The sequence below is a fragment of the Aethina tumida genome, chromosome 7 (genome assembly GCF_024364675.1).
Source record: "Aethina tumida isolate Nest 87 chromosome 7, icAetTumi1.1, whole genome shotgun sequence".
Lineage (NCBI taxonomy): Eukaryota > Metazoa > Arthropoda > Insecta > Coleoptera > Nitidulidae > Aethina > Aethina tumida.
The window spans coordinates 7,598,826-7,626,296 of record NC_065441.1 but is presented as its reverse complement, the minus strand read 5'-3'; the positions used below and the strand labels follow the sequence as shown (position 1 = coordinate 7,626,296).

General features: G+C 27.6%; 1 protein-coding gene and 1 long non-coding RNA gene across 2 annotated transcripts in view; one reads left to right on the top strand and one right to left on the bottom strand.

Moving 5' to 3' along the window:
- Positions 1-27,471, top strand: part of LOC109595244 (visual system homeobox 2) — a 90,375-nt gene that overhangs the window by 35,405 nt on the left and 27,499 nt on the right. Inside the window, exons 3-4 of the mRNA XM_049969496.1 lie at positions 13,588-13,672; positions 15,619-15,742. Coding sequence (XP_049825453.1) covers positions 13,588-13,672; positions 15,619-15,742 — 209 coding nt within the window. The remainder of the gene's footprint in view (positions 1-13,587; positions 13,673-15,618; positions 15,743-27,471) is intronic.
- LOC126266179 (uncharacterized) lies at positions 1,897-4,638 on the bottom strand. The gene is made up of 2 exons (XR_007548648.1): positions 4,443-4,638; positions 1,897-2,355 (listed from the first exon to the last, which is right to left on the bottom strand). It is a non-coding gene; the product is annotated as an uncharacterized LOC126266179 (long non-coding RNA).

The window sequence follows — 27,471 nt, the reverse complement described above, 5'->3', positions numbered from 1 at the left end:
CAGCAAAGCTTCCGTTTCGAATGTTTTCTAAAACAACAAACCCGTCACCTGGCCATTCCGCGGAAACGCTCTCAAACTAATTACGTAAAAAGCAGTTTCCAAAAATATTGATCTGACGTCGTAGAAAAAGTATAATTAAATTTTCATCTGCGTTCTGCGCCATCACAGATGTTTAGCCGATTGGTCCAATTATGGACAAATTGGAGGTAGGAAGGTATGGCAACACAATGCATGTCGGGACAAAGAATCGGTAAAAAATGTAACCTTTTCGTTGTTCGTGTAACCCTTTGAACGAGAGGCGGGCCCGTAAATAGATTAATAGAGTTGATGGTGGAGATATGTCCTCTATATTAGTGGTAACAGGACTCTGCTCTGTTATTATTATTATAATGGGTAATGACAGGTTACCTGTGAAAGGGAGGTCTGTTGACAGATGTTTACACAACAAATTTAACGTATACTCTACCCCGTTTGTACACCGTTAAAATTTTGTATAAATAGGTTGTCTTTATTAGCAACAATATTTAACACATTAATATATCACTTATTATTATTGTACACACATTTTTGTCCTTGAAATGGAAATTGTTCTTTTCTTTATTGAATAATTAAGGTGCCCTGAATTAAACAAAAAATCTACTACTAATACAAAGTATATACAAAAATTGTTATAAGAAATTGTTGTCATTTGTTTTTTAACTTATTTCTGTTTATCACAATTGGCCATAAGACATTCCTAGCATATTAGTTTGTACAAATTCAATATTATTAATTCAATATCTTGACTCCAAAATTGAGTTTTTATTCTCTTCTGTGAACCAATTTTTTTATAAAATTGTCAAATAATTTTGGACTTCCGTATATTGTTTTTTTATTTAATTAGGTAAAATTTATATATAACAAATTCCCACATAATTCTCTACAATCATCTTTATAAGTTAATAAAATTAAAATTTAAATATGTAAAACACTTATTAATATAATAATTATTAATATACAAATATTCATATTTATAAAATTAATAATTTAATTTGTGCTTATGACTTTAGAATGTAGGAAAAACACATTGGACTGGGATAAAGTGTGACTGTTTAAACCAACCGATATCAAGATTAGCAATAAGAATCTTGTTATTGATCCGTCGTGCGCAGCACCAACATTTCTGCACACACACAGAAAACTCAGTCTTTTCCGTATAAAATAACAAGTCTATGTAAATTGCCTACCAATTCCGTGTCTTGCGCGTCTCGTTTACTTTCTCTGTCTTGGGAATGTGCTGCCCTAGCCAGAAGAATTTACGTTTTCTCTAAACATTTCATATTTCACATAAGTTACAAGATGCTGTTTTATGTTATACATATTTTATGATTAAATTTAATTTTGTGAATTTTATTAGCAAATTTTTATGAATCATTCATCGTTATTCCACTTTATCAAAGCTTCGCCTGAGTTGCCAATTCATAGTTTACATCACAAAACATAAGTCATTTTTGGATAGTGTAAAACGAACATTTATTTTATTTTCATTTTCCTTGGATCATTTGAATGTGCAACAAGAAGAAAAGTATCTAATAATTAGTAAAGTAAATGGTAAAAGTATATTTTGTTTTCAATTGTGAGATTTTTGGTTGTGTATCAGTGTCATTAACTAAGTGTAACCAAATAAATTAACTGTTAATGATGGCAGCTGAACATTTACTTCAAAAGGCTCACATTTGGAAACAAAGCCTACTTTATCATTAACCACTGTGGATTGCTAAAGACACATTATTATTGGGTAACATTAATTGACATTTTATATTAGATTATAAAATAATTATAATTATAATCAAAATTTTTTGCCAAAGTTCTACAAGCAAATTCATTATGGGTTTCTGGAAAAAATCGAGTTTAGTGTTGATTTGTTCTTCATAATTAAATGTAAAAAAAATAAATAATAGATACATGAATATACATTTGGATTATATGTTTGTAGAGTTGAGGTAGAACATCCCATTTAACATTTTGAAACTTTCTACTAGTTTCTAATGCGACGTATGGTTTTTCGTTATTTTGATGATGCCTTTGCCATTACCTAAGTCGTCCTTGAGCAAATTTTTCAAGAATTTGATCACTTACGTAAAACATTAAGCGACTCTTTTTAGACATTTTTCCATAGGAATTACTAGCTTCAATCCATTGTCCACACTTAGGTTAATAGTTGCAATATCTGAAAGAATTGGTAATTATCAAATGCCTAATTTAATTTTCTACTTAATCTATGTGGGATCCAGTTGTTCTACTTTTTGATAAAATTCATTTTATGAAGGCTCCATCTAAAGGTTAGTTCGGTGCATCTTAATGACAGCTCCTTTCCTAAAAAGTTACATAGGTTTAGTGGTTAATTACTTAGTTGATACAGGTTTCAGCATAACTTTGATGTTGATTAACATAGTTAGAAATGGCATAAAAAGTTTTCAAATAATAATACAGTTCAATAAAAAATGTTAAAGGTATACGAAACATAGTAACTGCTAATAAGTTCATGTAAACCGATTTAAAATTGCTCACGAAACAATATCAAACAGTTCACGAGCAGTATCGAATCGTTTTTCAAAATTGAAAACCGGTAAACTTGCCCAAATGTTCCTCTAATTCGCCACGCACATATCCACGCGATCCCCCGGGACACGTCTCCCATGAATCGCATTAATCGGCAAATCGAAAACAGGAAAAAACATGCCAATGAACCTGCCCGATGCAGTATTTAAAGGGACCGAAATTAATAGATTATCCGGACATCTGTACGAGTGGCCTTCCCCGTGCGGACGCGTCCCGCGGGAACGACTTCACGCACGATTAGGAGCGCTTGGGGAACGGCATCGTTCGGTTGTTACACGCGCGCGGAAACATGCGAAACTGTTTGGTGCACTTAACGAATTGCATGAGCTACAAACAAATAAAACGACAACGGGATCAGGAGGCGACAGATTGATCGAATTAAATTGGCAAATGTTTAGTCGGCGATGTTAATTGACTTCGGGGTGCGCTAAGTACGTGTGCAAATTGGAGTTTTCTTCGTAATGATTTCGTTATTAACTTGCGAATTGTGCGGCGTCGGAAAATCGACAACAATAAGAGATTAATTCTAAAGCTTTTCGACGAGTTCCAGTTATCGTTTATTTCTATTATGAAGATCTTACATGGCTGCTAAAATTGCAGTTCAACTCTTATTACATAATTTAATTTTAAAACTTTATAAAAGGGGTTCCTTTATTTGAAAAATGATCCATATCTATAAATTTGAGAAAACATTATATTATAAATATTAAAAAAAACAAAATTCTAAAGAAATTAATTGTAATGATTAATTAAAACATAAAGTTTTATAGTATTGTAGAATTATTATTTCATAATTCATAATCTATCAATAATTAAAATTTTACATCATTACATTTGTGAAATTGATTCTTTATTTGAATAGTAGCACAATAAAAGTTGTTTACACATCTTTTTTTATAAAGATATAAACAACATTACATAAAAAACCTTTCTAGAACAGAATTTCAATAGTATTATTTTTTTTTTTTTTTGAAATTCAAAATATTTTTTAACTTATTAGGATTATTTTTCAATTTTGTTTTGAGTAAATTATAGAAAATTATACAAATATTAAACAAAAATTAATGTGATTATTAAAAACAATAAAACAAATATAAAAAATTATGTAATTAATTTTTGATTTTAATTTAAAAATATACTGATTTAAATAACAAATAATTTAATATTTATTAATTTGAACCAGGAAAATACATAGATTTTTTTTACTTAGAATAATTTTTCAATTCTGGCACAAATAAATTATAAAAAATTACACAAATAAATTTACAAATAATAAACATTAAAAGGTTTTAACTATAGACAAGGAATTTTATACCAAAAAAAACGGTGGTCATTGATGAGAATGTTTTTCACGCTTGTAATAAATTAAAAAATAGGTTTTTTCGCTTCCGGAACTTTGTAAAATGTTATATTATCAATTTTCTAATTATAGTATAGTATCATATTAGGAATATTACAGACAGATTAAATTATTTGTTTGCGTTATTATTCAACTCAGCAAAATTTTATGGTCTATAATTTAAATATTTTATATATTATATATAGTAATTGGAGGTGTTTAATTCAGTGATTTAGTTAGATTTCTTCAATTTTCATAAAAATTATCGTTTTGGGCAAAAAATTTGACAAATGTCAAAATCGGACAAAAAATACAAATTTTATGAGGGTGCCTTGCTTTCAATTGGGCCACACTGTATATTGAAATTTACATTTTATTTATTAATAATATAAACGATATTAATACAATGGCCCAAATGAACATAAAACGCAATTATTGATGTACCATTTACAACAGGAAATACATCGTTGTGTCTTTTTTAACCAGTGCGACTAAAACTTACCAGTTAAAATGTTTGCAAATTAATCCGGCGTTAAAATCACACAAATCAGTTAGGACGAACATACAACACGAGACGTCGACATTCACATAATAAACACTAAAACATTTGGTAAAAACGGACAAACGAACGGCAAACTGAGTTTAACGACAGCAATCGCGGAAGCGTTTTGCTGTCATTAAAATCCGTTAAAAGTGTGTTAGTTCACTTGTTCACCGTCGATTTTTTTAAACCTAGACACGACAATTTCAATTTATATGTATATAAATCATATTTATAATATTAGGTACATGTAAGTACACAAATTAGTTCAGTTTGATTTACAGAAATGTTAAAACTATGGTTTGAATCGAAATACAGAATTTTAAATGCGCCATTACAAATTCATAGCCAACTGTTAACATAAACACCTTCAAACTTGCAGTTTTTATGGTGTTTATAAAAAATGTCATATTAGTATTCAGAAAATAGACTTACCACATATTTACCTACACAAATAATATAGTTGTGTCTCAAAACGAAATACTTAGCCAAAGAAACTGTTTCAATAAAACGAAAATTTGACAGATTGCAGACAACTTCATGTGTAAAACTGGACAAATCAGTCAGAAGTAACAAAACAAACCACTCGACACATTTACATATGAATACAACAGAAAAAAATAAATAAAAACCGACGAAACATCGTAAACGCGTCTTGCAAGCATTCAAATTCGTTGCAAGTAATTTGTTGACCGTCAACCGGTAAGAAAATTATTGATTTTTATGATTCCTGGAAGTGAAGGAGCGTTAACCTATTTATATAATATATAATACATAAAATTAAATTGAATACTAATTACTGTAATGTTAATGCTTAAGATTTAAATATTTTATCACTAAATCATTGTGTCAATGGAATTAGGGTTTGTAAATCCGTCATTTCATACTGATAGGCTACTTTAAATATACAGAGTGGTTCATTTAAAAGCACCCTCATAAAATGTGTATTTTTTGCCTCATTTTAACAAACTTTTTTCAATTATGAAAATATGATATATAAATCTAGATAAATTGTCACATTTTTTGGCCAAAAGTCAATATCTCATTTTTTAGGTATGAATTTTTTATAGTAAATCTAACTGCACCTTCTGAAATGGATATAAACCAAATTTCATAAAAAATTATGGACATCCATAATCATATGGAAAAATTAAAATTCATAGAAAAAATGTTTGCCATTAATTTTTTGAAATTTATTCAAAATAATTTTTCTGTCTATTAAGATTATTTTTCAATTCAGTATCAAGTAAATTATCGAAAATAATACAATTAATTTACAAATAATAAACGGAATTTAATACAAATAATTGATGAAAAATATACATTAATATTTATTAATTTGAATCAAGAATATATATAGAAAATAAAATAGATTACCTGACATTTATTTTGAAATTGAAAACAAATTAATCACTTCAATTTCTGTATAATTATATTGTTTATTAGAATTGCATTTTCTAAGATTTGGAAATTTATTTAAAATTAAGTGAGTTAAAATTTCTTCTAATAAACACTGTAAATTATATAAAATATTAAATAAATGACAATAAATTTGACGAATTAATATTAATTCGTAAAATTACAATAATTAAAGTTTCATATAAATTTTATTATATGTATCACTCATATTTAATAAGTTGATTTCAATTTTTAGGTGATTTATAAAAACAAGGATAATGAAGTGATTAATTCCATTAGACTGATTAAGTATCAAATTTTATATCAACATATCAAGTTCAATATATTAAAATTAATAAATTTTTTTAAATATATATAATAAGTTTAATAATACACAAAATAATGATGGTTATTGACGTGTATGTTTCTCTCGTTTGTAATAAATTAAATAAATAGTTTCTCACTTCCAGAAGTGTGAAAAATGTTACATTATCAATTGCCTAATTACAGTACCACATTAAGAATATTACTGGCACATTAATTTATTTAATTGCGTTATTTAGTTTCAGTTCATGAATTGTTATAAATTAAACACATCATCATAAAAACTTTTTAAAAAATCATTTTATATATGTATTTCTTTTTAATCAGTAATAATCTAAATAAACATAGCGAGTAAAGTTTATTGTGCGATAAAAATGTGATTGGTTCGTAGCAGTTGATAAACTGGGTGATAATGGTATCGAGGCTCCCCGACGACATGCTTATACCCCCCGGGGGAGTTGGGAGGTCGTTACCCCCCGGGGATCAGCACTTCACAGGGCGTAATTGAATTTCTGGGCCTCGGCAGCTTATTGGGCCGCGTGTTTCTCCCCAATTCTGATTAGTTATTTCGTTTCGTTTTTTCTACCGGATTACGACATATGGGTAATTTTAAACTTCGATACACATCGATTTGCGTCTTGGGCGACGCGAGTGGCAAATTGCTTTTTTCCGATTAACCGTGCTAAATTATGCCACGCGGTTGCGAGAGCAACGAACTCATTTCCCAACTTCCAACCTTAAAACATTTTTACATTTTTTAGGGCTGTTCGCTGCGGTTTTTCGTATCGATTTTCTGTGGCTGGCGATGAGAAATTGTTCGTCGATTACGGGTAATGATATCCATCCATCCATCCATCAATCATATTGTTAATTGTGGGTGGTGTAATTTGATTTCTTTCGCCGTTGACCCTTTCCGGGACAGTGTCCGTCCGTCCGCGTGACAAATTTATCGCCGAAGTTATTAAGTATTAGTTCTATGGTATGGAAAGGGGTGAGACGAATGGAGTCTAGGCAATCAAGTCCTGTGTCGTCCATAAATTGTGCTAATGGCCCTATGGTATTTCATAAGTCAGTACACTACAGGCAACAACTAGCTGCCTAGCCGGGACCGAGCCCCAGCCACCCTTATCTTTCACTGCACTGTCCCTCTATTAAATACTTCGCTAAATGTTTGAAATTATCAAGTATATTACTCGGGTTCACGCATAAATAATCGTTCGCTAAATTATATTTTGTCGGGGATTATTGTTCGTAGTATTCTTCTTTCTGTTTACGAATCAACAATATTTGCATTAAATTGTTAGTTTAACGTTTTTAAGAAGCCCGGAATGAAATGGTGTAAATGAATGAAAAATTGTAAAAATCAGTAAAAATCTTTTGTTACTTATTTTTTTTTTTTTTGGTTGTAGTGCTTATTTAAGAAATAAGAAATAAGTCTCATAAAATGTCAAATGAATATATGAATTTTTAAAGCTATTAATAATCAGTATTCAGCGTATCCATTTAAAAATCAAGCACCCCTGAAACTGAAATTTATTACTCGATTTTAGCTCAAAAGATAAAAGACCCTACGTATGCCAAACAAATTGTTTCTACTCAGATGTGGGTACATTTTTTATAGTTAAAAACTAATGAAAATTGTTTGGGATATTTTTATTGAAATCTTTCAGAATTTCACTAAGAATTAAATTAATTAATTTGATAAATCAGTTCCTCTAAATATACTGAGATTTTTTTTATATTTCTATTTGAGTGTTTCCTGTCCAAATAATATATAAAATTTATTCTCCAGAGGCAGAGTTGTTTTTTATTTATTAGTTAATATTTATATATATTGAAGAATGAATTTATATATAGAAATATATTCTTTATTTTATAAATGATATAAATAATATACAAAATATTAAATAAAATTCAATAAATTTTATATTATTTTTTTATGTATGTTGTTACGTCTCTTTTGATTACTTTTAAAATATATTAAAATTTCAAAAACTGATATTTTTTAATCAATACCCAATAAAATAATGCATTAAAATATGTTTCCATTTTATAAATTTATGTTTAAAAATACATTTTTTTCTTTTTAAACATAGGAACGTTAAATTTACGTTTATATTGATATAATATAAAGTTAATCATTTATCTAATATTTTGAGATTTATAACAATTTTATCGTCGATTAAAATTTTGACTAAAAATATTAATCTCGTTAGAAGAAAATGCCCTAATCAATTTATATTAAAAATATTTATTGTATTAGATTTTTTAGTGTATAAATTTTTAAAATATTTACTTTTATAAAACTAAATAAGAGAATAAATAATAATTAATAAAATTTATTGTCCAGAAACAGAATATAGTATATTCTTCAGAGGTATGATTTAGTTCGTGTCTTAAACCTGAACAAATATGGATTGGAAACAATTGTTACGAAAGCATTAACCTTTATATTAGTATTATTATTAATTAATATTATTGTGTGTTAAGTAAATATAAGAATAAATAATAATAATAATAATAATAATAATAATAATAATAATAATAATAATAATAATAATATAATTAATTAGTTTATTTAATTTATTGTGTCTTTTAATTATTTTTAAAATGCATTAAATTTTTTTTAATCAAAATAATTTTTTACTCAATTCCCAATAATTATATATTTTATTATTAAAATAATTTACTATTTAATAATATTTGCATAAAAATAATTTATTTTTCTAAATAAAATGTTAAATTTTATATTATACTAAAATTATGCAAATGCATATTTTATGTATATTTAATATAAAGTCCAGTTCCTTGTTTTATTTTATATTCAATATAATCAAACTAAATTATTAACAAAATATAAAAAATATATGTAAATAAATTAAAACTATAAATACTAATTGAAGCTTGATATTCTTAGATTATTCTATATGTGTAAAAAAGGAATAAAGAATTCTCTTAAGAAAATATTTTACAGGAGATATACACGTTTTGCAATTATCACAGGAAATATTATAAAGGAACCTTTTAAAAAATGCATCATCAATTTCATAGAAATTAATCTATCAAGTATATGTGTGTATGTTCCGACTGTTTAAATAAAATTAACAATAATAGTACTAAATATTACTAATGTTATATTACTTTATTTTATAAATAAAATTATGTATGTTATCATAAAAATGCTGCAAAATTATAGTCACAATTTAGAAGTTGCAAAAGACAATTCATCTAATTGCAAGGTAAACTTTAAACGAGAGTCGTCATTTGGTCGTACTGAGTGTTGGCAATTTGCTTAAAATTGTCGCTAATTAGCGACGCAATTAATTTCGTAGTCGACAGTTAATCCAAAGGTGCAAGTAGAGAAAAATCCCTGTTGATCCTCGCGACTCGGCGGCGCATTTGCGTCGGCGGTGCGAACGTAAAATGAAAAAAAAGAAAAACAAAAAAAGGAGAAATAATTAATCCTCAGAATCGGCAGCACATATCGCGTTACGGTCTCCCGCAGACCCGCCGAACAAACGCGACAATCGCGGTGAATCCGTCGCGGGCCCGTCAACGAAAAACGGAACAAAGGGTGCAACGAGGAGCGAGGAACGCACGCGAGATCCGCGGTACCGCGGGACGAGACCGCGGTTCGGGGTGCGAGTGGAAAAATAGGAGAAATAAAAAAGGGCCCCGGTGTGCACGTATGAATGGGACCGAGGTGTGAACATCTTGAAAGCCCCACCTTTTTCACGGCCGTATGAGCATTCCGGTGGCCCCCGAAGGGTTAACCAAGGTGTGAAAACCGTGGCCCATGATGGTCGACGTTCTTTGCCATTGTCGCCCGTCGTCTGCTGCCTTCGTTTATATTTATATATTTTTTTTCTTTCGTCCTTTCTTTCTTCCTTTTCGCCCTCTAAATGCTCGCCACCAACACACTCTCACACACACACACTCGCACATTTTTAATTCCTTCTTTTTATTTATCACGCACCCATAATGGCCTCGCCGCGTCGGAAATCGTTCGGCTTTGTTCGGCTCACTGTCTAAATGAACGGTTTTAATTAGTGATAATTAAAGTTATAAGCCGACGGTTTGGAAAACTTGTACAAGGAATTATGCATGAGTGTGGAAGGTAAACACTGGGCGATGGTTTTCACAAGGTGAAAGTACTCGTCGACACATAAATAATTATGCAGTTATCCAGACATCATCGTTACACAATATAATACCATTTTATATTATGCGAATCCCAAAACCTGACTATTCAAGTATTCATTCACCTTTCAAATAAAAATCTTTTATTTTGACATATTGGTACTACAAGGAGTAAAAGGCGTAAATTTTACCAAATTTAATTTAGTGTCCTTTTAATTAATTCCTTTCTAGACTACATTCAACATTTCTAACGTAAAATTGAAACAAAACCAAATTATTTATTATTTTAATTATTATTATTTATTAATACTATATAATTGAAATATAATCGATAAAATATATCTTGTTTAAACATGCCTTGCGGTTGATTGGTTGTGATCTTAGAATAAATTTTTAATTGCATTAACTAAAAAAATAAGAAAGATAAATGTTCATCAATCATAATAGTCATAAAACAAAGATTTGAGTATAAAAATTAATTTCAGCTACATAATTAGTTAGAACATTTAAAAAACGTTTAATATAATTATTAATGTTATCATAATTTATAATTTGTATTAACTACATTGTTTACTTCTAAATATATCAGGCGACAAAAAATGATTAAATGTTCCCCTTGCTTAAAAAATAATAATAATTGTATTAAATTGATGTAATTAAAAAATAATTAGCAAAAAATAAAATAAATTATTTGTTTTTTTTTTTTGTACATGTATCGATATTTATAAATTAATAATTATTATAAGAAAATTACACTTCACTTCATTGACATTTAAAAATACATGTTATGTTTTAAATAATATTTTTTAAAATTAAATAAAATATTTAATGATTTAAAATAAAAATCATGAATAATTTGAATACTGCTTGGAATTTGATTCTTTTGATTTTTTTTGGAAATCGACTGATTTAGAATTGCACACCTGGTTAAAAAATTTCGGATTTTGAAACACCCTGTATATTAATGATTTACCTTAAATATACTGTGCGACCAAAAATGAGTAACTGTACCTTAAAGAATAAATAAAATAAATGTATAAAATTGTTGTAACAAAAAATAATTTTACATAAATATTCATTTATATGTATTATTTTAGTATTTTATAAGAAATAAAACAAGGTTTTGAATAAAAAAAGATAGTATAAAAGTTCTGAGTGTATGAATTTGGGGAGAGAAATGTCAAAATACATAATATTAGTGCATTAGAAATTTTATCATGATTTAAAATAACGGGAAAAGAAGACACCTTTTTTATTTTAAATTTGTCGTCTTATACTAAAATATAATTAATAATATATATAAATAATAGAAAGTAAGATATGAAACTTATACTTTCATCTAATATTAAAAATACTCAATTTAAAATAAAGGATCAAATAAAATCATGAACAATAAGGAACAAATTATAAATTCATTAAGGAAATGAAGACATAATGCAAGAACCTCCTTGAAAAGTAATTTGCTCTACCAATTTAATTGGAAGAAGTTTACTGAAAAAAAGTATTAATAATGAATAATTTGAATACTACATCTTCAATAAAATCGATAAAATATAAGGAATAAGGATTCTATTATATATTTGTCCAATATTGCTCAGGCCACGATTTATACAAACTATTTATTGACTTAGTTTAACTAAGTTGTTTATCTTTAAACATACTGGGTGGTCAAAAATGATTGACTGTATCAGCAACTTGAAAAATAATGATAAATTAACTAAAAATACTTCACAAGATTATAAATAAAAAAGAAGGCAAAAAAGTTGTGACTGCATTTGTTTAGTTCCTTAAAGATATATTTAAATTGAACAGGAAGTAAAATAATTAGAAAATAAAAACGTGCAATAACAATAATATAAATATAGTTTATATTTAATTTGATTTAATTGGTTTGTTTCTCCACAATATATAAATTTATTTAAATACGTATGAACCCACATAATAATGTGTGTCAAATAAACGGAGATGGAAGAGGATGCTAATCGTGCAATTTTTTATTAATTACCTGTGTTGATGGGACGCAAAATCGAATCTGCTGGAATGAGTGTCAAAAAGCGTTACAAACTCAATTAGCGCCATCTTAATTTCATTTAACTTCCGAATCTCCCCTTTTCATGTCAACTCAAATTATTATTGGTACAGGTAATCAATAAATAACCCTTTAAAATGCACGTATAACCTTCGAATCTCAGAAATAATTGACACTTCCAGGATGTATGAAATATCATATTTATTCATGACAGCATTTTCCAAATGGGTATAAGAACATAATTTTATATTCAATTTTGAAATAAATTAAAAATTTCTAAAAATACATGTATAAAATCTCTTCGTTTGGAAGAATAAATATAATAATGTAATTTATAGTTACATTTATCAATTTCAAACCAATATTCGATTAAGAAAAATGTCAAAAACATTGTGGGATGGTTCTTACTGACTGTTTAGTGCCTGGTGAAATTATTATATCTGAAATTAACGGAAGAAGTTTAAAAAAGTTATTTTATCATTCTAAAATTTTCGATATCACAACAAATTTCATTTCTTCAATTGTTAAATAAGTATGACTTACAGGCACAATTGTTGGTCAATTATAAAAGAGTCATACTCTGTGTTTTAATTGCTAAAATAATATATATTTTTTTAAACTCAAGACCCCTTAATCCATTAATTTAACAATCTAGGAAATATTTATTGTTTTGCTTTGGTCTTTTGAAATGGTCAAAATACACACAAAACATTTTATTTAGTATTATTTCTTTACGATATAAATAATTTCAGTTCTTGGAAATTTTTTAATCAAATATAATTTTTTAATGGGGAAAGAAGAATATTTTTTTACTTTAATTTAAAAATAAAATGGTCTTATTTTACATATTTCGTGTAAATCCAAAGGAACTTTCAAATAACTAACTCCCTTTGAATTAAAATCTATTAATATATATAAAATTATTAAAAAGGAATGTTTCAAATAATATGTATATTTCCTGGAATTGCTTCCTCTGTGTAAGTATTTACATACATTGTAAATACGAATGACATTATTTTTCTGGGTATTTCTGAAAACTTTTCTATATATTCAAAATTATACGATTTTCTAAAATAGGTAATCAATAAACAACCATTAAAGAAACACGTTAAAACCTGTAATTAGATTAGTATACGCTCCTTGAACTGCACTGATTGGCGGCCACCTGGCCGCAGCAGCAATTATCGTAATTAATTGGTCATTTTTTTGTTTCAGGCCAAATAGACAATTCGAAAGATTTCTCGGTAACAGATGGCATAGGAGGCTTCAGTAAAAAGAAGAAGAAGAAAAGGCGTCATAGGTAACTATTTATTTCGGATATTGACGTGTAAATGACTGGTTCCTGCAAACACATGTTGCCCGGCCATTGAAACGTGGACGGTTAAATGGGCATTTTCATGTTCGACCACAATGGATAGCATTTTTAATTATGTAATTATTTTATCACCGTCGCTCCCCGGCACCGCGTGGCCTTCTTTACACGATCGGAAGATGTTTACATTTCTGGCGAGTCACAGCATGCAGGTGCAGCAGACGTTCTGGCGTTTCTATTGTATCGACCGTGGCTGTCCAACATCATCACTAAATAAACACGATATCGTGTTTGATAATTAACAGTTTCAGATGATGAGTTTATTACACATGCATTTCCAATTGTAGGTTTAATGGACTGAAATCGGCACCGTTTGGTGCCAATATTGTGTTCTAACAAAAGTCCTTTGTATTTTATTTACTCTTTTTTACTTTGCACTTAAGGTTTACTGCTATATCTATTACTCATGGGGCTTCTGTCATTGAGCCAATAGTTCTCTTCCAGAAATAATTCTTCTATATAATCTGAATTCTTAGAGAAATTACTTTCTAGAGTCGAGAGTCTTTGGAGAGTCTTCATGATCTACTATGTGTATTCAAAAAATTGACTAATTGGTACATAAATCTATTATTTTATTATTATTTAATGCTTTCATCTTCTTCTTCATCTCATCATCCTCATACCTTTAAGGTAAAACAGTTCTTCTTCAGCAGTTCCCAAACTTTCTTGTTATTGTTCTTGAAGCTTACATCATTGGATCAATAGTTAAACTATTTAATTAATGTGCTAATCATAAAGGAAATCTTATTATTTTTGCTGCTTTTGAGAAAGTTTTTTTTTTGAACATCTTTGCAGTCAAAGTCATCTTCTAAATTGTTTTCTTTTTGTTGAGTTCAAGAAAATGTTATTACATATAACACATCTATTTAAAAAATTTATTAATTAGCTCCTTATGAAGGATATTTTATTATATTTTTACAGTTTTCGAAAAGGCCTTTTAGAATCATAATTTTTTGAATAATCTTTGTAGTCAATGCCATCTTCTAAATTGTCTCCTTTTCGTTCTGTTCAAGAAATTGTTACCTATAACGTATATCCATATTCAAAAATTGGCTAATTCTATTATTGTATAATTATTGAAAACCTTCATCTATATTTGTCTTTAAGAAATAACAGTTTAAATGTCCAGCAATTTATTTTACTCGTAGTTGGCCCTTTCTAAACAGTTTTCAAACTTTCTTCTTCTATTTGTAAGAGTAGTTCTACCTTGGGGTTATAAACAATCCTCGAGTTCTCATATTTCACAAGTAAGGGAAATCGTCTATGGACGAAATGTTCAAAAAGTTCATGTTTATAGTACGCACTTATTATAAAACTTTTATATTTTTTTGTTGAAGGTATTGTTTTGACACATACCTTAACATGTTTCCTAACTGAAATCTGTATTAACATTTTTGGTCGCAGATTTAAATTACTGTACTGTATGTCATAAATTAAAGAAAAACCTTTTGTCTTTATTTACTAATTTTTGAATTAGTAGTACGTCACTATTAACTTCTATAAACTAAAATAAGTGATACATGTTGGACAGCTTTAGGTTATAATAATTATGTAAATATTATAATTACAAGTTAAAAAAGCATTGAAGAAATGTCACAAATATCTTGTAACTCTTCTTTCTATTTGTTGCTTGTGTCGAAAACAAACATACAACACAAGAAACTGATATATAACCGAAAATCACATCCTAAGAGCTCAACCACTGACTTCCCTTCATGAAAATGTGCTTGATGTCTTAAGATGTACTCATCCATTTTTCATTTCCCTTTAGGCAAAAGTGCGCAAATCAAAAGCAGTGCTCATTGTTTCGGTTTAGTTATTAAGTTTCGTATAGTGTCTTACATGTTTAACTACCCTTGGTGGGTATGTGGCAGGACGATATTCACCAGCTATCAGCTAGAAGAACTAGAGAAGGCCTTCAAGGATGCGCATTATCCGGACGTGTACGCTCGCGAGATGCTCAGTCTGAAAACGGATCTGCCGGAGGATAGGATACAGGTAGGGGTCTATAATAGCTTAGTATTAAAATTTTTAAGATTAAGATCATTGTTTAATATCAGAAAACTTCTGTAAATGTTAAGTATGTGATTTTGGAATCTATGTAAGCTTTGAAGTGGACTGGACAGAAAGCAATTACTTAAGTTACTTAATCACAGAACATCAATCGTAGGTAATATATTCCATCATGTCAAGGAAGCTTGTAATATTACTTTTATGATGAAATTTTGACATAAATAGCTAAATTTCATAGGTCAGGTTAACTTAGGTCCAAATCATATTCATTAAAATCATATCTGGTAAAGCCAATTATAAAAGGTATTTGTTTGAGAAGACGAATTGACGAATTTCAAAGAACATTCTAACTCTGGCGACTCCTGAATGCTTGAAATGATTTAGACAATTTGGCCTCTAGAAAGATAATATTCATTAAAAACTGAAATTTCACAGCTGAAAGAGCAGAATGTTTTTGAAACCCACTCACGAAGTCTTCGAAACATGAAATTTCCACACTTCTTTCAAAACAATCAAGTGTTTCGTTAATTCGACCTTCCCATCCCGTAACGGTTTAATTAACCATCGCTAATTGACAACGTCACAATGCAACATTTCATCAACGACCTGCGAACAATAACCGAATCCACCTTACACGGTGCACCCAACCATCGTCGCCATCCACTTCTTCACGCCACCTGGAAGCACATCAACGGCAATCCGGATCAGGATGCATCCTACCCATGAATTGTCCTACTACTACATACTACGCGGGTTCATTCATCGCGGGCAGCCATTTCGAGGCGTCGCCCCATCGGCCAATGAGAGGGCGCGATCGCAGCGCACCCAACCGACTCTCTCTCGACGCTCTCGACTTTTGTCTACGCTCTTGCCGCGTTCTCGCCTCTCGCCTCTCGCCTCTCGATCGTAATTAGTGGGCCGAGCGCTCCTACTCCGGCTCTTTCCTTGCTCATTGTCCATGGTAATTTGCGACGGGACGCCTGCCGCCGCGACGCGGTGCGTGTCGACGACGCGATTATTATTTTTTGATGTCTGTTTATTTTTTTTTTCTGTCGGTGTGTGAAGCACGTAAGATGTAAATGACGGAAATGATCAAAGAGGTGGTGCGGTGGGCTTGGGACCCCAAAATCACTGATAAGTTGTTGAACATAAATATTTCAATACTACCAATTGTTAAAAAAATATTTTATACAAAACATTACAAATGTTATTTTTGAAATATTTTGTTTGATATTTGTTGGTGAACTTAAAATTTTGGCATTTGTATTTGTAAAATTTATTGTTACTTGTATTGTATTGCCCAATTTTCTAATCATTTTTTAGTAACTTTTGATATTATCCAATGTTACTAACTTATAAACAAAATTTGTTTAAAAACATGCACTGGTTACAACTGCCAACTTAATCTAAAATTTAACATGTTGCCTACACTATAATATACTACCAATAAATTGGACAAAAAACGGGCGTTTATTCTTAAAATAGTAAAATTTAATTTAAATTTAAATTCATATTTTAAAAACATATTCGTTTTAATAGAAATTAATTATTGAAAATTATAGTTAGTCACTATTATTAAAATTCTTGATTAAAATTCAAGAATTAATTAATAATTTAAATATTTATGTTTACGAAGAATAAATATTATTACATTAAACAATACTCAATTAATATATACCAAGTTGAGTTAATGGAATTTAAAGGTTCACTTTTGATCTAATAAATAAAAAAGAATATATGAATATGAAAAAATGTATGATTTTATTTTTAATTTAAATTTAATTTTAATATAGAAATTTTAAAAACTTCGAAAAGTAGTTTAAACGAGATGTAGATTCCATTTTTATTTTATATCTAATATTACTTATTATATATAATTATATTTATCACTAATCAAGATCAGAATCATCCACTTTTTATTAAAAAAATAAATGATTTTAAAGTTTAATCAATTATTTATGAATTAGAGTTAAAACTAATATTAAAATAATAATATTTTAACTTATTTTATACTTATCATTATTATTAACTGTATTTTATGCTATTATTAAAATGATTCTATAATCAAATTAGTTATAGAATCATTTCATTAGGCATCAGATTTTTAATTTTTTTTACTAATTATTTATAAATATAATATTTATAGAATTATTTGTAAATATAATAATACTTGAAACATAAAACAATACACAATTATATTATACAAGGCTAAGTTTAAATTCAATTTTGAAAAATGAAATTATTAATAAATATGAGGTAATATATAAAAATGAAATTATAAATTACAAATCAAGTTGTAACGTATTTTTTATTATTATTTCAATTTACCAGCCATATATGTTAATAGCAGGTTTTAAATAAAAACTTTGTTAAGTGAATTTTTGAAATTTTGATCTATATTAATTATCTATTTAATAATAAGTGAAATTTTATTTATTTTTGTTCATTTACTAATACAAACAACAAAACAATTTGCTTACATCTTTATTATTTGTTTATGGGTTAATGAAATATGACAAGTAATCGTTTCATATTTTTAATAGTAAGTCTAACTTCTAAGTAAGTTATTTCTCCTCAATATTCTTATAGTTTTAAGTAAATTGCTATGAACAATTTTTAAAGAATTGGGACTAATTGTTTTTTTCTAATAATAAATATAAGTAATTAATACTTAACGACAATTTTTTTATTTGTAATAAAGACATCTAAAATCTATCTTTTCTCATAAATAAATAAAAGAACGAATTTTTTTGGTTATATATTTTTATTTGATTTGTTTTAAAACTAAAACTTGATAACTAAGCAGACTTACTAGATTCGTATCTTTTATATGTGACAATCATATTTTGAGGTCAATTATTGTCATAATTAATTTAATAAAAATAAAACAGCTTACAATAGTTGACATTTTATCATATTATGAAAAGGCAAGCCAGAATTGTCAATAAAATCTTTTATATCTCGTTTTAATCAGTTGTAAAAGTTTAAAGATTCAATTTTAACAAAAAATTAACAAGTTTAATAAACAAAATTTTAATATTTTATTTTTTCTTTACATCACTTTTTTGTTATATATTTTTTTAATGTGTAAAAATTAATTTAAATTTTTGGTCAATACTGTTTTCTCAATCAATTTTTTAGAAACTGAGAAATAATTAAGAATTCTCTTCCAATTTTGTGAAAGAATTAAAAAAAATAAATTCAACATTTAATAATAATTAAGTAAATGCATAATATAATGCAGATATTAAAAGAAATTGAAGAAAATCATTGCGACCTGTTTAAACACCGCAGAAGAAGAAGAAGACGACAAAGGGCTGCACCCTAACGATTTTCCATCAGGAATAAAGAAGTCCTGTCAACAAATTTCATCTCACCTCGTCTTAATTAAATTAAAGTCGTAAAGATGGCTCGACTGGCGGGGACCGGCGGAGCGTGGGGGCAGGGTGGGGACGCGTTCGGCGGCGGAACGTAGTTGGCAAGAATTTTACTAACGAAGTAATTATGTTGGCTGCCTGCTAATAGAGGCAGGTGGAGGGGGGTGGGGTTGGCGGCGTCGCGGGGGCGGTCTATGAAGTTGTGCAACTTTTGTTCTGACGTTCGGTTGCCTAACGCGACTAATGACGTAACTTGAACAGAAGCTTTCCTTTAATGAACTAACATCAGCGCTTACTGCTTGTTTGTTTTAAGTAACTGGTTATTTTCGAGGCCAATATTCCCCATTCCTGCGGACCCTCCCCCTGTCCGTCTCGCTCCGCGATTTTTACGCAATTAAATTTTAATTATTTTCGGACTGCTTTCTGTGAGTTTTGGAGCAAATGAGGTTTGATAAATTATAAAAATATACGACATACCTTTAAATTACAAAATTACATTAATGTTACAAACTAATTAATATCCTCGAATCTTAAATTTTTAAGAGATTAATGTCTTATTATAATCTTTACATTATTTACATATCTTATTCCAAAGATATCTAACCAAACTTTGTACAGGTTCAACAATTATTATAAACTTTTTAATACCCTTATATCTTAAAATTATATAAATAATGTAATAAAACTTTTCACAATATGTATTTTTTGATAGTATCATTATAATATTTAGTTTAACATATTTCTATCTTTTATACCAATAATATCCAACAAGGTTCAATTAATAAAACTATTTAATTATAATAGTATGATATGAATTTTAAAATTAATATAATATAAAATTAAGTTTGCCACAATGTATATTGTGGTCAAAACCAATTAATGTCCTTGAATCCTGTAACTATAATAATGATGTCACACCCTCTAAATTTAAACCTGTCACTTTAAACTTTTTTGTATGCTTTCATCCCTCTCATATTTATTTTGGCAATCGATTAACCGGCTAAAGTATCCAACAAGTAACAACCAGTTTGGCAGTGGACCAAATCATCGATGCGGCTGAAATTACTTAATGTTTTCGAGAGTCGAGCCAGCCCCCTCTTGTATGTAATGAGTCTATATTCTATTCATTATCCTACAAACTGGTTACTGTTGTAAATTAATTTCCAAGTAATGCCCTAATGACTAGTCGTATCCCGGAGGGTTAAATCCCTCAAAATACACTAAACAGAACATGCAGTGTCTAATTTCCCCTTCACTTCACACCCCATATAGACACGGCCAGGACACAAAACGATACATGTTAAAACTGCTTTCGGCCCGATCCGAAAAACAATTTCGGGGTTTACGAATCAACACCGAATTCACACCGGATTAGGATTTATTGCTGTACACTTTCTAACTAGTTATTGCGATGGTGTAGTCATATGACATAGAGGGTTAATACTGTATGTATGTTTTCAAACTCATTTCATTTTCAACCCTTGAAATTGTATCATTTATCATTTTTTCAAGCATAATTTTATAAAAATGGCTAAAAATACGAAATCTAATATTGGGTCATTTAACTTAATCTACTCTAATTTAACTTAATTATGTTAACCTTATCGATGCCAATTTAACTTAACCTTTAGTCAATAAATGAATTGTTTATTTCTACCACACGATATTCACTTCTACAATTTGTCTCAATTAAGTAAGAAATAACATTATATTCTTAAAATTGACCACCAAGTTTTAAGTTGTGAAATAATAAATACTCATTTGAACAAATGAATAATGACATATGCAAATTAAAATTTGGGTCGATTACTCCTAGTACCATATCATTAGTTTAAAATCGATTGCTCTAAACAAATTCCCTAATTGGACGTTTCCGAGTCCGGTCGAGTCCCGGACATGTAATAACGGAGTGCCCCATTGCAGTTGACCGCATCGGAAAGTGAACAGTATCGCCGTTATTGACTGTTTTGTAACGGTGCTCCGAAAACCGTCGTCGATTTCGTCGAGTGGAATTTATTTTTCTGGCGCACACAAGACGTCGTCTCATCGGCCGAAAAATCCGACAATAAACGCTCTTCAACAACAATGCCCATTGTAGTTTATCGTGGCCCGAGCTCGTCCTTTTTTTAAATAAACCTTGACTTCAGCCCCGATCTGAACGGATAAATGCACGGCGAAAAAAAAAAGAACCGGCGTCTGCACGACAAGATCAAATCGAGATGGTGAGTGAGATGCCCACTCCGGTGTCGAACCACTTTAGTTGATTTAGTGGTTGCTTGTCAACGATATTGGGTATTGTGTAATGGATATGTGTGTATCGAATAACTGTGATGGTATTAGTGTCAACGAGGATTCTTCACTGATTAATTTTATACGAGAGTCAATTTTATGATGATAGATGATACGTTTGGAACCGATTGAGCCACGTCTTTTCAAAATAATAAAAGGAAACTCCCATTAAATAATTTATATGAAATGTTTAGTAATTTATATTAATTTTTTTTATTATAATCTATTTCTTTATTAAATTTAAACAGTCACAAACCTAAACCTTGTGATAATAAAATCTTTTCATTTTTATAAAATTTAGAAAGTTATAAAGTTTACAATATAAGTTACAAATATTATTAAATGAAAATAACATGTTAATTAATTTAATTAGAAGTTTTTTTTAATACTAAAATATAAGAAATTATTTATTATTTCAAATAATCATAAATAAATAATTTTAATAAAAAATAAGGCCATTTGTTAAGTTTTGTTATTAAATTATATTTATCCATTTTTTCAAACAAGTTTGTGGGTTTTTAACGAATAAAAATAATGTTAAAAATATTTGAAAAAATATTATTTTACATTAATTGGTTTTAATTTTTGTAAATGTATTAAGAAATTTTTATTATAGTCCATTCCTTTTTTTTAAATTTTAATAACACAACCAATTAGAATAATAAAATCTCTTTTTATATAATTTAGAATGTAATAAAGTTCACACTAAATATAACTAACATTAAACACTGTTTTGGAGTTGTGCGTTTATTTATTTTTAAATGATATTTAAAAATTAATTTAAAATGTAATTAGTAAAAGATTAGTAAAAGATTTACAAAACAGCAAAAATTATTAATTTTAATATTTTTTGCTACATAAAATTTACTGTGTAAATTTATCCATATATTAGACATTTATTTATTATTACAAAACAGCAAGATAATAAGCATTAAAAAATAATTATTATCTTATTAAATAATAAGTTATAATATATGAATTAATCAATGACATATATGTTTCCCTTATTATTTAATCAAAACATTAATTATCTAAGCAAATTTTAAGACTAAGATTTTTTCAAAATGAAATTGAACATTTCAGACTTTATGAAAACAAATATCTCTTCCATCAAATCTTAAATTAAATTATTTAATATAAAAAATTAAAAATACATAATATAACATAAATATTCAACTATTAATATTTATTAAATTACTCAAATAAAAAAATTCTGAAAAATGACACTTTTTTCAAACATTCAATAAAATTTTAAAATTCCTATTTACATACATTTTTAGACATAGATACATTTCAAATTTCAGTATATTTTAGGATATAAAAAGTTAATCAATTAAATTAAGAGAGTTATTAATGAATGATCTTTATGTTTTATTCGCTATTTAATGAGATAATGAAGCATCTAAACAAATCTAATAATAAAACTGAAAATTTTAATTTTATGAAATTCACATCTCTAACAAAAATATAAAATATTGTTATATTTATAAAAAAACATATATCTCTTCAATTAGATATTTATTAAATAACTTATTTAATTAACTTATTTAATAGAAAAAATTATATTATAGAATATAAATTTTTAATTTACAATTTTTATTAAATTACTAAAATAAAATAATTCCTAAAAATTAGAAATATAATTTTTATAATTTTTAATCAAACTCTAAAATTTCTAAAAATATTTATATACTTTTTTAGATAGTTTAAAAATTTTTCAATTTTTTTATTTAATATCAGTATTTTTTTAAGATAATAAAATGTTTAATAAAATGTTAATTAATTAAATTAGGAGTTTTTTTAATAATTAGATTTAATACTAAAATATATGAAAATATTCAATATCTTCAAACTTTCATAAATAAATATTTTATTTAATATTGTTTAATACATAAAAGTACAGTATAAATTTATCCATATATTTTACATTGACTAAAACAAAATTGCAAGATAATATTTAATAAAATTGTGTCTGTTGAAATATTAAAATGTAATAAAATATTTGCAAAACAATAGGCTATTAGTTTCTTGAATTAATTAATGATCTTTGTGTTTCGTTCATTAAGTTAATTAATTAAATTAGAAATGTTATTTATAATTAGATTTAAAATATAATAATATGCAATATCTTCAAACTGTCATAAATATATATGTACATATTAAAAAAGGAGAGATGTTAAGAAGATATTTTTAAAAATTTGATATGTTCAGTAGTTTGTATATATTTTGAGGTCTAAACTAAAGTTATTTGAAAAGAGAAGATATATTAATCACAATAATAAATCCATATGTGAGTAAATTAACACAAAATACGAGTAAAAATGGTATAATACAATTCATTCGTTATTCTCTCTCGCAAAATCGCATCTATCGATCCCATCAGCCAAAACGATCCCATTATTAACCTTACGCACATCCGTCGATTGTATTCAGTTTATTTGAACCGTCGCGCTGTCGAAAACAGACGCTCTGCCACATCGTCGTCCGAAATTGCCGAATCACCGAATTGCGCCCTTAGCCGCAGCCACCGGTTATTGGAAACGGGACCGCGTGCGGGCGGGGTGGATACATTTTTTTTTTCCGTTACGCGCCCCGGCACAATGCCGCCAAGATTGATCTGCCAGCAGCAATTTGGCCGCCATACAGTGACGCAGTATGGTGCCCATACGAACATAAATTGTCGCCCGTTATTCCATCAGAACCGGCGAAGAGTTGCCGATGAATTTCTGCCGCCTACTGGCGCCAATCAACGCGAATCCATGTGAGCATTCACCACCTATCGCACGACAATGCGTTTAAATAGGAAATCGAAATTCTTTTCGATGACAAATTTCGAATTATGTATTGCGAACGGGCCGCGATTGTGTGTTAAACGATTCGGATTGGGGGCGGTGACACAACTAAAACGATACGAGGATACCGACAGATAATATTTTATTTTGGTTGTCTTCACACTATTATTATTAATTATTTTATATATTTATTTAAATATTTTATACCAAGAAGAATAAGATTTTAAATATTTTTGTTATTCCAAACTACATACTATACCTACGAAGCAAATCAATTAATTGAATGATGAACATCGTAAATGTTTATCGATTTTTATTGTTATATATAATTTCCCCATTTAATTTTACAATGTTGTTGAATACATCATACAACACAATTTCTCAAATATACAAAATTAATAAAAAAAGATTAGGTTAGGTTAAGTAAAGTAAGATAAAATTGGTGAAGTAGGATTGGGTTATATTGGTTTTAAAACTCTGAAAATAGTCTTTAATATAAAGAGTACCAAAAAATTTTTATATCAAATTTTTTATTTAATTTTGCTATATTGTTATATATATTATATATAACAATATCCGAAATACACAAAATTAATAAAGTAAGTTTAGGTTAGATTAGGTTAGGAATGATAAGGTTAAGTAAAGTTAGATTAGGTGGATTTTAAAACTATCAAAAGTACCTAAAATTTTTCTATCAAATTTCTCATTTAATTTTACAATATGGTTATATACATTATACACATCAATTTCCGAAATACACAAAGTTAATAGAGTAAGTTTAGTTTAGCTTAGGTTACGAATGATAAGGTTAAGTAGAGTTAGATTAGGTGGGTTTTAAAACTATCAAAAGTACCTACAATTTTTCTATCAAATTTTTCATTTAATTTTACAATATTGTTATATACATTATACATAACAATTTCCGAAATACACAAAATTAATAGAGTAAATTTAGGTTTGATTAGGTTAGGAATGATAAGGTAAAGTAAAGTTAGATTAGGTGGATTTTAAAACTATCAAGAGTACCTAAAATTTTTTTATCAAATTTCTCATTTAATTTTACAATATTGTTATATACATTATACATAACAATTTCCGAAATACACAAAATTAATAGTGTAAATTTAGGTTTGATTAGGTTAGGAATGATAAGGTTAAGTAGAGTTAGATTAGGTGGATTTTAAAACTATCAAAAGTACCTAAAATTTTTCTATCAAATTTCTCATTTAATTTTACAATATGGTTATATACATTATACACATCAATTTCCGAAATACACAAAGTTAATAGAGTAAGTTTAGGTTAGCTTAGGTTACGAATGATAAGGTTAAGTAAAGTTAGATTAGGTGGATTTTAAAACTATCAAGAGTACCTAAAATTTTTTTATCAAATTTCTCATTTAATTTTAGAATATGGTTATAAACATTATACATAACAATTTCCGAAATACACAAAATTAATAGAGTAAATTTAGGTTTGATTAGGTTAGGAATGATAAGGTTAAGTAGAGTTAGATTAGGTGGATTTTAAAACTATCAAGAGTACCTAAAATTTTTTTATCAAATTTCTCATTTAATTTTACAATATTGTTATATACATTATACATAACAATTTCCGAAATACACAAAATTAATAGAGTAAATTTAGGTTTGATTAGGTTAGGAATGATAAGGTTAAGTAGAGTTAGATTAGGTGGATTTTAAAACTATCAAGAGTACCTAAAATTTTTCTATCAAATTTCTCATTTAATTTTACAATATTGTTATATACATTATACATAACAATTTCCGAAATACACAAAATTAATAGTGTAAATTTAGGTTTGATTAGGTTAGGATTGATAAGGTTAAGTAGAGTTAGATTAGGTGGATTTTAAAACTATCAAGAGTACCTAAAATTTGTCTATCAAATTTCTCATTTAATTTTACAATATGGTTATATACATTATACACATCAATTTCCGAAATACACAAAGTTAATAGAGTAAGTTTAGGTTAGCTTAGGTTACGAATGATAAGGTTAAGTAGAGTTAGATTAGGTGGGTTTTAAAACTATCAAAAGTACCTACAATTTTTCTATCAAATTTCTCATTTAATTTTACAATATGGTTATAAACATTATACATAACAATTTCCGAAATACACAAAATTAATAGAGTAAATTTAGGTTTGATTAAGTTAGGAATGATAAGGTTAAGTAAAGTTAGATTAGGTGGATTTTAAAACTATCAAGAGTACCTAAAATTTTTTTATCAAATTTCTCATTTAATTTTACAATATTGTTATATACATTATACACATCAATTTCCGAAATACACAAAGTTAATAGAGTAAGTTTAGTTTAGCTTAGGTTACGAATGATAAGGTTAAGTAGAGTTAGATTAGGTGGGTTTTAAAACTATCAAAAGTACCTACAATTTTTCTATCAAAGTTCTCATTTAATTTTACAATATGGTTATAAACATTATACATAACAATTTCCGAAATACACAAAATTAATAGAGTAAATTTAGGTTTGATTAGGTTAGGAATGATAAGGTTAAGTAAAGTTAGATTAGATGGATTTTAAAACTATCAAGAGTACCTAAAATTTTTTTATCAAATTTCTCATTTAATTTTACAATATTGTTATATACATTATACATAACAATTTCTGAGATACATAAAATTAATAGTGTAAGTTTAGGTTAGATTAGGTTAGGAAAGATTAGGTTAACTAAAGTAGAATTAGATCTATCAAATTTCTCATTTAATTTTACTCTATTATATACAATATACAAAGTTAATAAAGTAAGGTTAGGTTAGGAAAAATAAATTTGTCTCATTTAATTGTGCAATGTCGTTGAAGATACTACAATTTACAAAAAAATCAATTTATTTTATACAATTTTTTAAATACAAAATAGATGGACTTAAAAAATATTTACTCTCATAAATACTTTTATTAGGTTAAGTTGGTTTTACAACTTTACTATTATAAAAAGTACCCAAACTATGACACATATTTATTAGGTTTTTTTAATATTATTAAATCTCTTTTAACTTTCAATAAAAAATTATATATATATATATATATATATATATATATATATATATATATATATATATATATATATATATTAAAAAAAATACCGCTGATGATAACAATCCATTGAATTCTTGAAACATAATGTATTAAAACATTTTTAAATTAGATTGTTCATTAGTAAAAAAGACATTAAAACTAATAAAAAATATTATTTTCTCGCTAATTCAGA